Raw genomic sequence first — 14,091 nt, forward strand, 5'->3', positions numbered from 1 at the left:
GAAGCAACCAAGATGCCCTTCAGTAGGGAAACGGACAAATAAACTATGGTACATCCAGAATATTATTCAGCACTAAAAGTAAATGAGCTATTGGGTGCCTGGGTGGCTCAGTCAGTTGAGTGTCTACCTTTGGTTCAGGTCATGATCTCAGGGTCCTGGGATCAAGTCCCACAACAGGCTCCCTGCTCAACAGGAGCCTGCTTCTCCCTCTGCTCCTCCCCCACTCCCACCGGCTCATGGTCTCTCTCTCCTGCAAAAATAAACAAAATCATTTTAAAATAAATAAATGAATGAGCTACAGAGAAAAGAAAACACAAGGAGGACGCTTAAATCATTATTACTAAAGGAAAAAAGCCAATCTGAAAGGTTACATACTGTGTGATTCCAACTATATGACATTCCAGAAAAGGCAAAACTATGGAGACCGAAAGATCAGTGGTTGATAGAGTTTGGGAAAAGAGAGATGAGGAAGCAGAACACAGAGTATTTTTAGGCCAGTGAAACTATTCTATCTGACATTAAAGTGCTATAATGGTAGATATATGTCATTATACATTTGTCTAAATGTGTAGAATATACAACAGCAAGAGTGAATACTGAGGTAAACTACAGAGTTGGGGGATTACGATGTGTCAATTTAAGTTCATCCTTAGTAAAAAATGTACCAATCTAGTGAGTAATGTTAATTAGTGGGGAAGCTATGAATGTGCAGAATCAGGGGGTATATGGAAAATTTCTGTACCTTCCTCTCAATTGTGCTGTAAACTGAAAACTGTTCTAAAAAACATGTCTGTTTTAAAAAACCAAACGCACTCATATTTGGGAAGTCTGAGAGACTGTGCGTATGCCCAAGGCTGCCCTCTCAGACACTGATCAGAGAGAGAACCTATTAGCTACAGGCCCCTGGCTGAATGCAGAGTTAATATAATAAATTCACCAAACTGTGAAAACAGCCTCTAAGACAAATACCCATCCAATAGGAAAGGGTGAATAACTAACTAAGTGACCTTAAACACAACCCTTGACCAACAAGTGGCTTATGTGGATGCGAGGTGAAGCCTAGAAAGCCATAAAAAGACAAAAAACAAGGGGAAAAACCCTGAGCAGAAACATTGGAGGTCACACACTGTGAGAAAAATAAACTTCACAGAATTAGTCCAGTCAAATAACCAAATAAATAAATGACCAAACTAAAAGAATAGTTAAGTTCCATAAAGGTGGGAAACTGGTATCCAGACCTGCTGCAAGATATTATCCAAAATGTCTAGTTGTCAACAAAATATTATAACACATGCAATAAGAAAGTAAAGTGTGACTTACAAAGAATAAAATGAAGGCAACAGAAACTGTCTGAGAGGTCCCAGTTGTTGCAGTTGGTAGAAAAATGCTTCAAAATCAGCTATCAAATATGTTTAAATAAATAAAGGAAACGATATTTAAAGAATTAAAGGAAGGTCTGATAACAATGATGCAAATAGAGCATAAGAGTATAAGAATTAAATCACAGAAATTACAAAAAAGAACCAAGTGAAAATTCTGAAGTTGAAAAGTACAATCACTGAGGTGACAAATTCACTAGAGAGGCTCAATAGTAGATCTGAACAGGCAAAATAAGAATATATAAACTTGGAGATAGACTAATAGCGATTATACAAATCTGAGAAACGGGGGGAAAAAGAGTGGAAAAATGAACAGAGCTTCAAAGACGTGTCGAACATCATTCAGCACAACAACATATGCATGAGAGTACCAAAAGGAGAGAAGCAAGAGAAAGAAATAGAAAATATAATCAAAGAAATAATGGTTGAAAACTTCCCAAATTAGAGGGAAAACAATAATCTACACTTCCAAGAAGCTTAATGGGCTCCAAGTAGGATCACACATACATGCACACACAAATCCATACCCAGACACATATGCTCCAATTACTGCAAGTCAAAGATAAACAGAAAATCTTGAAAGCAGTTAAAGAAAAAAGATTCATCATTTCAAAGGAAACAAGATTAACAGCTAACTCTTCATCACATGATAATGGGTGCCAGAAAGCAGGGATGACGTATTTAAAGTGCTTAAAGAGAAAAAAACTGTCAACTAAGAATCCTGTATCTAGAGAAACTTATTTTTCAAAAGAAGACTAACTAAATACATTCCCAGATAAACAAAAACTGAGAAGATTTCTTGCTGATCTGCCTTACAAGAAATACAAAAGAACATTCTTCAGGCTGAAAGCAAATGACACTAGACATTAATGTGAATTCACATGGAAAAAGTGTTAGTAATTATTTAGATAATTATAAAAGACGATATGATTATATATTTCTTCCCATTTCCTTCCTTATTTAAAAAGCAACTATATAAATATGTATAAAATTTAATTGTTGGGACATTGTATATGTAATATATTTTTACTATGATAACACAAAGAAGGAGCTGGAAATAAAGTTATAGAGTAAGGAAATAACATCAAATGGTAACTTAAATCTACAGAATAAATGAACTATGCTCTCCTTTTTTCTCTAGCCTTCTTTAAAATATATAAGATTATATAAAGCAGTAATTATAACCATGTATTATTGAGTTTTTAAACATATGTAGACATAACATATAATTATAATAGCAAAAAAAGAGAAAAGGGAATAGTTATATAGAAGTAAAACTTCTCTCAGTAGAAAGTTAATATAAATCTGAAGTAACTTCTAATAAATGAAGATGTATTTTTTTATTTGACAGACAGAGATCACAAGTAGGCAGAGAGGCAGGCAGAGAGAGAAGAGGAAGCAGGCTCCCTGCTGAGCAGAGTCCCGAAGATGTATATTGTTAAGACCTAGAACAACCATAAGGAAAATAACACGAAGAATATGTAATTTTAAAAACTGTTAAACAGGGGCGCCTGGGTGGCTCAGTGGGTTAAGCCTCTGCCTTCGGCTCAAATCATGATCCCAAGGTCCTGGGATGGAGCCCCACATCAGGCTCCCTGCTCAGCAGGAGGCCTGATTCTCCTTCTCTCCCTCCCCCTGCATACTTGTATTCCCTCTCTCAATGTCCTTCTCTCTGTCAAATAAATAAAATCTTTTAAAAAATAGTTAAAATGATAGTAAACTTTATGTTCTGTATATTTTACCACAATAAAATAAATTATTGGTAAAAAAAAAAATGAAGTTCTCCTACATGTTGCAACATGGATGATCCTTGAAAATACTCTCCCGAATGAAATAAGCCAGACACAAAAGGACAAATATTATATGATTCCACTTACATGAAATATCTAATCTAATACCTGTTCATACAGGTATTAAAGAGACTAGAAATTATCAGGGACTGGGGAAGGGGGAAGGAGAAATAGGGAGTTAGCATTCAAAAGTTACAGAATTTGGGGCACCTGGGTGGCTCAGTGGGTTAAAGCCTCTGCCTTCAGCTCAGGTCATGATCGGATCAGGCCCCGCGTTGGGCTCTCTGCTCGCCAGGGAGCCTGTTTCCTCCTCTCTCTCTCTGCCTGCCTCTCTGCCTACTTGTGATCTCTGTCTGTCAAATAAATAAATAAAATTTAAAAAAAAGAAGTTACAGAATTTGGGGAGGAAGGAAGGATGAGGAGGCTGGGTGATGGACATTGGGGAGTGTATGTGTTATGGTGAGAAAAAAAATTAAAAAATAATTAATTTTATGAAAAAGTTACAGAGGGGTGCCTGGGTATCTCAGTCAGTTAAGCTCCTGCCTTCAGCTCAGGTCATGATCTCAGGGTCCTGGGATCAAGCCCTACATTAGGCTCTCTGCTCAGCAGGGAGCCTGCTTCCCCCTCTCTCTGTCTTCCTCTCTGCCTACTTGTGATCTGTGTCAAATAAATGAAATCTTTAAAAAGTAAAAAGGCTCAGTGGATTAAGCCCCTGCCTTCGGCTCAGGTCATGACCTCAGTGTCCTGGGATCAAGCCCCGCATTGGGCTCTCTGCTCAGCAGGGAGCCTGCTTTCCCCTCAGTCTCTGCCTGCCTCTCTGCCTACTTGTGATCTCTGTCAAATAAAATAAATAAAATCTTTAAAAAAAAAGTAAAAAGAAAAAGTTACAGAATTTCTATTTGAGATGATGAAAAACGTTTTTGAAATTGATCGTAATGATGGTTGAACACTGGGAATGTAATTAATCTCCCTGAATCAAACATTTAAAATAATTAAAAAAGCAAATTTTATGTTGTATATATTCATCACAACAAAAAAGTACATTTATTAATTTTCAAAAGATACTCCGATAAAAGAAAGAAGTAAAGGAGGAAAAGAGAAAATAGGTAGTCATGAGACATGACATGACAAAAAGCAAAATGTCAGATATAAATCCAACAGTATCAACATTAAAAGGCTGAATGGATTTAACAATAAAATCAAACATCAGAGATTTTCAGACTGGATTATTTAAAAAGATCGAGCTAGATGCTGTTCACATGAAACACACTTTATTTTTTTTTAAGATTTACTTATTTGAAAGAGAGAGCTCACATGCGGGGGTGGAGGGCAGAGCAGGAGGGAGAGAGAAATTATGCAGACTGTGCATGGAGCATGAAGCCCAAGGCAGGGCGCAATCTCACAACCCTGAAATCATGACATGAGCTGACACCAAGAGTTGGATGCTTAACCAACTGCACCACCCAGGCACCCTGACAAAAAACACACTTAAATTCAAACATACCAAAGAGGCTGAAAGTAAAGGATGGAAAAAGACATACCATGTAAACAGCAACCATAAGAACACTAGAGTAGCTACACTAATATCAGACAAAACAGACTTTTTTTTAAAAGATTCTTTTAAAGATTTTTTAAAAATTTATTTGGCACAGACAGAGAGGGAGAGAGTAAGCACAAGCAGGGGTTGTGGGAGGCAGGGGAGAAGCAGGCTTTCCGCTGAGCAAGGAGCCCAATGCAGGGCTCGATCCCAGAATCCTGGAATCATGACCTGAGCCAAAGGCAGATGCTTAACTGACTGAGCCACCCAGGTGCCCCCAAAATAGACTTAAAGATGAAAAACTTACTAAAGAGCGATATTTTAAAATGATAAAATAGCTAACCCATTACTAAGATATAACAAAAACATATATAAAGCTAACAACAGAGCCCCCAAAATACATCAACAAAAGTAAACAAACTGAATGAAAAGATACATAATAATGACAGCTGAGAATTTTAATACCCCACTTTCAATAACAGGTAGGATAAGGAGGCAGAGCATCAAAGAGGATACAGAAGACTTAAATAGCACTATATACCTACTAACCTAACAGACATCTATATCATATTCCACCCAATGATAGTAGACTACACCCTCTTCTCAAGTACACATAGATCATTTTTCAGCACAGAACATATTAAAAAACCTCAGTACATTTAACAGAAGTGAAGTCATAGAAAGTATGTTCTCCACCAACATGAAATTAAGTTAGAAATCAAGAAGTTATGGGTAAATTAAACAACACACTCCCAAATAACCCATGGGTCAAAGAATAAATCACAAGAGAAATTAGAAAATACCTTGAGCTGAGTGAACACTAAAATACAACATACCAAAATTTATGGGATAGAAAACAATGGTTAAGGAAAATTTTATACCTATAACAATATTAAAAGAGAAGTAAGATCTCAACCTTCCATGTTAGAAAAATGGAAAAGAAAGAGCAAACTAAGTCTAAAGCAAGCATGAATGGGAAAAGTCACAAAGATTACAGGGGGAATTAAATGAAATAACTGAAAAACAATAGAGAAAAACCAATAAAACCAAAAGTTGATGCTTTGAAAAGACCCAACAGACTGACAAACCTTTAGCTAGACTGGCCAAGAAAATAAGAAAGAAGACTCATATTAGTCAAAATCAGGAATCAAGGAGGGAACATCATTACTGACCTTTGGAGAAAGACTATTCCTAAAAGACTAAAGATACAGGATCCCAACTAGGTGCCACTGTATAAATCTCTCTAAATGTTAATTTCCCTAACTATACAAGATGAAATTGATCTATGCAAGTCACTTTCAAACTGTAAGCAAGCAAATCACTTTTTTCAAACAAAATCTTCCACAGACATATTACTTAAAATTAATGCCTAACTTCTCCAAATCAAGATGGGTATGTTAGAGAATTGTGGCTACATCTCCTCCTTCTCTTAATGGGGATTCTGAAAAGCTGTTCTAGCAGAACCAGAGAGCACCAGAGAACACAGTTCCTAAATTACTCTACTTGATCTTAAAGAATCTTAAATTATCTTCTTGTTAAAACTGCAGTCACACAATTCATTCTACTTCCACAAGATGGTGCTAATACATTCCATTCACCATTAAAATAGGTCTTGCATGACAGGGATGGAACTAGAGGGTATTATGCTGAGCGAAGTCAATCAGAGAAAGACAAATATCATATGATCTCCCTAATATGAGGAACTTGAGAGGCAGAGTGGGGGTGCTGGGGGGTAAGTAAGGAAAAAAATGAAACGAGATGGGATTAGGAGGGAGACAAACCATAAGAGACTCTTAGTCTCATAAAACAAACTGAGGGTTGCTTGGTGGGGGGGAGGGTGGTTGGGTTATGGACACTGCGGAGGGTATGTGATATGGTGAGAGCTGTTAAGTGTGTAAGCCTGACGATTCACAGTCCTGTTCCCCTAGGGCAAATAATACATTATATGTTAATAAAATAATTTTTTAAAAAGGTCTTGCATATTATTTTTATAGTTAATTTATCAGTCTATGATTATATAATACCCTTAATTTTCAAAGTCCTATTATGTTCCCTATGGCATCTTTATTATAAACCTGTGACACAGATAATAGTGTACCCACTTTTCAGACAGACATTGCAGCATGTTATTAGGTAAGTGACCCAAGGTCACACAATTGATTAGTTAACAAGTTTTCTATTGCTAGCTCTGTGATCATTCCTTAGATCACATTGCCTGTCTATAAATAATATTGTCAGATTCTCAAGGTCTTACTTAGGCTGAGAACAAGGGGAAAATAAAAGGTGAGCATTAAGTACTATTCAAACTGATAAAAATTTCCCCTGGGCTCATATAGTGAATCATTACTATTTGTGCATAATACACATTTACATTTCCTTTGTTATTTCCTTATTAGAAGACCTCTGGTGGGGGCACATAGCTGGCTCAATCAGTAGAGCATGAAACTCCTGATCTCACGGTTATAGGTTCCAGCCCCACCTGTGTGTAAGGATTACTTAAAAAAGTAGAATCTTCTTAAAAAAAAAAAAAAAGACCTCTGGTGCTATATACTCCTATATAACCATAGTAAAGGCTAAGCATTGATAACTAAAAATACCTCATAAATACTGTCCCTATCGTAAACATAATAGCTATTTTTAAACCCCACATGGTTGGGTTTAATCTGGTTCATAATCTGGTTCACTAACTCTAAGTGCTATGAATTTAGAAAACAGGAGTATAATTTTTGCTGAATTCTCCTTTTTTTAAGATTTTATTTATTTATTTGACAGAGAGAGAGATCACAAGTAGGCGGAGAGGCAGACAGAGGGAGGGATGCAGGCCCCCTGCTGAGCAGAGAGCCCGATGCAGGACTTGATCCCAGGACTCTGGGATCATGACCTGAGCCGAAGGCAGGGGCTTAACCCACTGAGCCACCCAGGTGCCCCTGAATTCTCCTTTTTTGATTCAATTAAAGATACAAGAAGTTTTATAGAAACAGGAAAGAGACACATTTCACTTGAGGATACTACGTGCAGGGTAAAAACTATTCCTAACTCAAATTAGCTAGCAACGGCAACGGGTTTTAGATTAACTTCAGAGAAATTAAAAGTAGTATTAGAAAAGGAGCTCAAAAATTACTCCTGCTGTAACATACAGTCTACCCAATTATTTATTCACATCCAAAAAATCTAGCAACACTAGGTTTAGGTTGTAAAGTTTTTTTAAAGAAAATATAAACTGTAATTATGGTCTCAGAAAGATGCTGAAGAAATCATGCTTTCTTTGAATTCCGAAGGGGAAAAAGCAGTACAGAGCTCTCACACAAGGAGTTGAGAAATATTCTCAATTTAACCTACAAAGGACTCTTCAGGAATCTATAAGCAGTCTCTGACCTGTAGGTCAAAGAAGTAGGTCATTTATATTTCATTTATTAGATCAGTTAGGTTATTTTATACAGAACACCTTCAGGGTTTTATTCAATTCTCCATGATTTTGTCCAATTCAAATGTCTTCTGTCGTTTTCCCAATTTATCTCACTGTCCCTAACGAGAGATCACCAGTTAGGAATTGTCCTATATATATAGTCTTTGTCTTGTTTTCATTCCATTAATTTTCCTTATTTATGGTCCATTTTAGATAAACTCCTCAATTCCTTAAATCCTCCAAATGCATTTCAAAGATTTTCATGTCTTCCTTGTCATTTAACATATTAAAAGACCTTTTCAAAACTGTTTGTGAAAAAAATAAAAAAGAAAATAAAGTAAAATGTTAATAAATGAGCATTTATGAATGTGGGATTACAAATGACTTTCACTTACCACATTATATCTTTTTGTAACATTAAAATTTTTATAATTAATACATACATCTTCTTTTATCAGCAGAGAAATTTTAAAACATTTTTTACTATATCCACTTTTGCTATATTCCTTTCATTTTAACTGTTCTCCCCTAAAATTTAATTTGCCACAATTACAAAATAGGTCTTCTTACACCAAAGGGAAGAAAAAGTTAGCCTCTCAAGTGTATACCAGTCGGTAGCTCCAAGTAACACAACTGCATGAATTAGAACTACTAGAAATGAAAGAAAAATCATCCATGATTAAGAATATGACTAAGAGGGGCACCTGGGTGGCTCAGTGGATTAAGCCGCTGCCTTCGTATCAGGTCATAATCTCAGTGTCCTGGGATCAAGCCCCACAACAGGCTCTTTGCTCAGTGGGGAGCCTGCTTCTCGCCCTCTCTCTCTGCCTGACTCTCTGCCTACTTGTGATCTCTCTCTCTGTCAAACAAATAAATAAAATCTTAAAAAAAAAAAAAAAGAATATGACTAAGATTTTGCATTTAAGGCATTTTCCTCCCAGGGAGAAAAAAATCTGCAAAATCTCTGCAGTAAATCAATGTAACCCCAAAGCCTTTTGAGTTAGAATTATTTGTATTTGTTTGGCTTACTGTGCTTCTTTTAGAATACTAATTAGTCAGAGTGCGATTTCTATATATCTTTTATAAAAAGCCAAATTCGGCATAATATATGTCCAAATTATTAGGACCTTAAAAGATAAAGAGTAAATTTAAATGCTACTAGAGTAACTGAAATCCCCTAGACTGTGGAAGAAAAAAAGTTCTATATCAATAATATCTTCCCATCTATTTATGCTTGTCTTCTGCTAAGAGCAGACAGAGGAACTTGACATAGCAAGAATTTAAAAAGGGGAGGAGCAGCAAAGATCAAAATTGTGGGGATTTTTTAAGTTTATTTTCTATTAATCTCTACACTCAACATAGGGGTTGAACCCATGACCCCGAGATCAAGAGCCACACGCTCTTCCAAATGAGCCAGCCAGGTGCCCCCTAAAATGCATTTTATTAAACAAAAGACTTCTTAAATTTATTTCCAAAACAAGCATTCTGATATCAAAGGGCTGAAATTTTGTATTTAACGGAGTCCTAACTAAATTTTTCATTGAATACACTGAGGCAGGTACCTTGATGCCTACAGTAAAGTAAGCTAAAGGAGTCCCAATTTCATTCATTATTACAGCAGCCTTCTCTTAATCCATGGCATCTCTAACAAGGGGATGTGATCAAGAGTGTGGTAGAAAAAAGCAAGGAGAACAGCAGCTGTTCATGAACTTTTCTAGCAAAAGAAAAGGCAAGGGGAGACAAAACTAAAAGAGGCCCTGAACTGAGAGATACCTGCTAACAAGAACTGAGGGACAGAAAAGAGCTTCATAAACAATACCCACCACCACCCTTTTATATTCTAGGCTTATTTCAACAAAATTCTAATATACTATAGCAATTTTTATATGTTATCATTTGTGTAAAACTGGAGTTTTTAGTGATCCGAAGGGGCACGTTTTAGTGATCCAAAGGGGCACCCGAATGTTTATAGCAGCAATGTCCACAATAGCCAAACTATGGAAAGAACCTAGATGTCCATCAACAGATGAATGGATAAAGAAGATTTGGTGTGTGTGTGTGTGTGTGTGTGTGTGTGTGTGTGTATGTACATACACACACACACACACACATACACACACAATGGAATACTATGCAGCCATCAAAAGAAATAAAATCTTGCCATTTGCGATGACGTGGATGGAACTAGAGGGTATCATGCTTAGTGAAATAAGTCAATCAGAGAAAGACAACTAACTATCATATGATCTCCCTGATATGAGGAAGTGGAGATGCAACGTGTGCGGGGTTAGGGGGTAGGAGAAGAATAAATGAAACAAAATGGGATCGGGAGGGAGACAAACCATAAGTGACTCTTAATCTCACAAAACAAACTGAGGGTTGCTGAGGGGAGGGGGGCCGGAAGAGGGGTGTGCAGTTATGGACACTGGAGAGGGTATGTGCTATGGTGAGTGCTGTGAAGTGTGTAAACCTGGCGATTCACAAACCTGTACCCCTGGGGATAAAAATACATTATATGTTTATAAAAAACAAAAAGCTGGAGTTTTCTTCCCTAACTGAATGGGTACTTTCCAAAATGCACATAACCTCTGCCTTAAGATAGTCACAGTTTACAAAAAAGACTTCAGCCTATAGAAAGTACTCTCTCCATTGTCTCCTTCTGGTATAAAAGTTACAGAGAAGGGTGTTTAATTAGCAGCTATTTATTCCTACTGTATCACCAACTGCTCCCAATAGTCTTTATAACACATGGATAATTAAAGCACAAAAAAAAAATTGTTCCAAAGATAAGCAGTATATGACAGAAAATGTGGGCATTTGTCTTTATAATATAGTTACCTATTAAGTCAACAAACAATCCACATTTGATTTCACTGTGATGAATTTTAGAGTAAACTAGTGGACTTGCCACATTAGTGTTCACTTAGAGTAAAGAGCAAACAAATCACCTAGAGATAGCAGCAACAGCTACCATTTACTGAGCAGTTTCTGTTTTCTACGTAAGTTATTGAACACTCCACAACACATGCATCACATCTTTAAGCTGTACAATAATTCTAAAAAGTAGATATCACAATATTACCAATATGACACTGATATCACAGATGACTCAAATTTTGACTGAATTGATCTAATACTAGAAAAACTATCCATCTATCCATTGTGCTAAAATTCCTACTGTTAATAACACTGATAATTACTTTTGCCTCTTTTAAAACAATAAAATGTAATTTTTTTTAAAAAAAGATTTTATGCACTTATTTGACAGGGACAGCACAGCAAGGGAGGGAACATAAGCAAGGGGAGTGGAAGAGGGAGAAGCAGGCTCCCTGCCGATGCAGGGCTCAATCCCAGGACCCCGGGATCATGACCAGAACCGAAGACAGATGCCCAACTGACTGAGCCACCCAGGTGCCCCTATAATACAGATTCTGACGAAAGTCTACGGGTCAAATGACATTCCTAAAAATATAGTCACACTAACTATATAGGAAAAGTCTAATATACCTAACTGATGATATGGATGTCAATCACCCTGTCACCATCAAATTTTCCTACTGGAAGTTTTTCTAAAAGTGATAATGCCAGATAAGAGGTCAACAACCCACGGCATATGTGAAAATGACCTATACATATGCCACTTTAAGTCTCAGCCTATCCTTATGACCATTTCCTAGAGAACATTCCCTCCCCCCTCATTCTTGGTATAAACTTCAAGCTCACCTCCACAGTTTTAAGCTTCCAGAAGCCATCCATGGCACCAGTATGTTCTGGGTTTTTCGTTTTTGCTTTGTCTTCCTCATCCCTGTATTCTTGGCATACTACTTGATAGGTTGATGCCATAAGCGTTGTTTTGTTGTTGTTGTTTTAAAGATTTTATTGATGGGGTGCCTGGGTGGCTCAGCGGGTTAAAGCCTCTGCCTTCGGCTCGGGTCATGATCCCAGGGTCCTGGGATCGAGCCCCACATTGGGCCTTTGCTCGGTGGGGGGCCTACTTCCTCCTCTCTCTCTCTCTCTCTCTCTCTGCCTGCCTGTCTGCCTACTTGTGATCTCTGCCTGTCAAAAAAGGTTTTATTTGACAAAAAAATAAAGGTTTTATTTGACCAAAAAAAAGGTTTTTATTTTATTTATTTATTTGACAGACAAAGATCACAAGTAGGCAGACAGGCAGGCAGAGAGAGAGGAGGAAGCAGGGTCGCTGCAAAGCAGAGAGTCCAACGCGGGGCTCGATCCCAGGACCCTGAGATCATGACCTGAGCCGAAGGGAGAGGCTTAACCCACTGAGCCACCCAGGCGCCCCGATGCCATAACTTTGTACCTGCCAATACTGCCAAATCCTCTAACAAAACTCACTTATCATTCACATTATAAAAAGCTTCATTTAAATGAAACCTGTTATAAAACCTGAGCTAAACTACTCAGCTCCTCTGATTATATTTGAAATAATTCAATTTATTAAAATGTGATTTCATAATAACTTCAGGTATATTCCACTTCTGTGAAACATTCTAAATTAAGTATAACTCATAACTGTATAAGCCTGTTCTGTTAGGCACAGTTCTTATATATAGAGTTTGATCAATCTTTAGGCTCTACAAAGTCTTTTACAGGGATGCCTGGGTGGCTCAGTCTGTTAAGTGTCTCCCTTCAGCTCAGGCTATGATCCCAAGGTCCTGGGATTGAGTCCCACATTAGGCCCCTTTGTTCAGCAGGGAGCCTAGTTCTCCCTCTGCCACTCCCTCTGCTTGTGTTCTCTCTCTGACAAATAAATATATAAAATCTTTTTTTAAAGTCTTTTACATAAAAGTCATTTGCATAAATATTTTATTAGAGATATATATACCTGTGATTACTATAATCTCAAAGACCATATCTGCCTTTATTTCATTAATGGCAAATGCAATTTTCACAACAGTTAAACTAACCTTGACAGTATCTTCAAATAACCAGAACTAACCCTATACACATAATGGAAAAACATTCAGTGAATTGATTTGACATATTTTACTCCATAATCCCCTGATGTTCAAAGTACCTTATGTCACATCTCCAGAAAAATACATTTTTCAAATAAATTCATTTAACTAGCAATTATTGAATGGTGTATGTGTCAGAACCTTTACTGTGCCTAAGTGCTCAGTGAAAGACAGGGTTCTTGCATCTAGTTGCTCCATTTTTACATTATTCCCTTGATATTTCCAGATTCAGTACAATAGTACAAATATTAGTATAATACTGTTCATACAGTAAGTACTAAATATATACTTACTGATATTAAAATAGCAGAATTCATTTCATAGTAACAATTTTAGCTGATCCTAATCCTACTCTTCACCCACCCACCCATATATATATATACTGGGGCTGGCAGACAGCAATACATAACAAAGCAAAAGAAAAATTCATATTCGTGATGGAGATATGAAGGAGGAATGAAAGAAGAACATCTCATGTTACATTAAGGATAGAATACATTTTCTTATCAACTGGCAACATGTAAATAACACACGTTAAAGGAATAAATAAATTTAGCATATTGGCTTTTGAAGTCAGAGACTTTTCTTTGTTTTTTGTTTTTTAAAGATTTTATTTATTTATTTGACAGACAGATATTACAAGTAGTCAGAGAGGCAGGCAGGGAGAGAGAGGAGGAAGCAGGCTCCCCACTGAGCAGAGAGCCCGAAGTGGGGCTCGATTCCAGGACCCCAGGATCATGACCTGAGCTGAAGACAGAGGCTTCAACCCACTGAGCCACCCAGGCGCCCAGTGAAGTCAGAGACTGTTTAAACTGACAAAGTACCACACAGTATTTACTGAACCGTATGATGATATCCCTAAATTCACATTCATTAATTTTGTTTATATTACCTAAGCCAGAAAGAACTTTCTTCATATTTACTCTGCTTGTGGGTTTCTACTCCAAAGTTGTAACAGAGAATGTGAAGATATCCAGTCTGCAATATTAAAAAAAAAAAAGAA

The 14,091-nt window shown here is 37.0% G+C and overlaps 1 protein-coding gene across 2 annotated transcripts in view; it reads right to left on the reverse strand.

Annotated features, from left to right (window-relative positions):
* TEX11 (testis expressed 11) overlaps window positions 1-14,091 on the reverse strand; it is a 314,592-nt gene that overhangs the window by 235,387 nt on the left and 65,114 nt on the right. For both annotated transcript variants that reach the window (XM_032331343.1, XM_032331342.1), the window contains exon 9: window positions 13,981-14,066. In XM_032331343.1, coding sequence (XP_032187234.1) covers window positions 13,981-14,066 — 86 coding nt within the window. The remainder of the gene's footprint in view (window positions 1-13,980; window positions 14,067-14,091) is intronic.

Source organism: Mustela erminea, chromosome X, assembly GCF_009829155.1.
Source record: "Mustela erminea isolate mMusErm1 chromosome X, mMusErm1.Pri, whole genome shotgun sequence".
NCBI classification, from domain to species: Eukaryota; Metazoa; Chordata; class Mammalia; order Carnivora; family Mustelidae; genus Mustela; species Mustela erminea.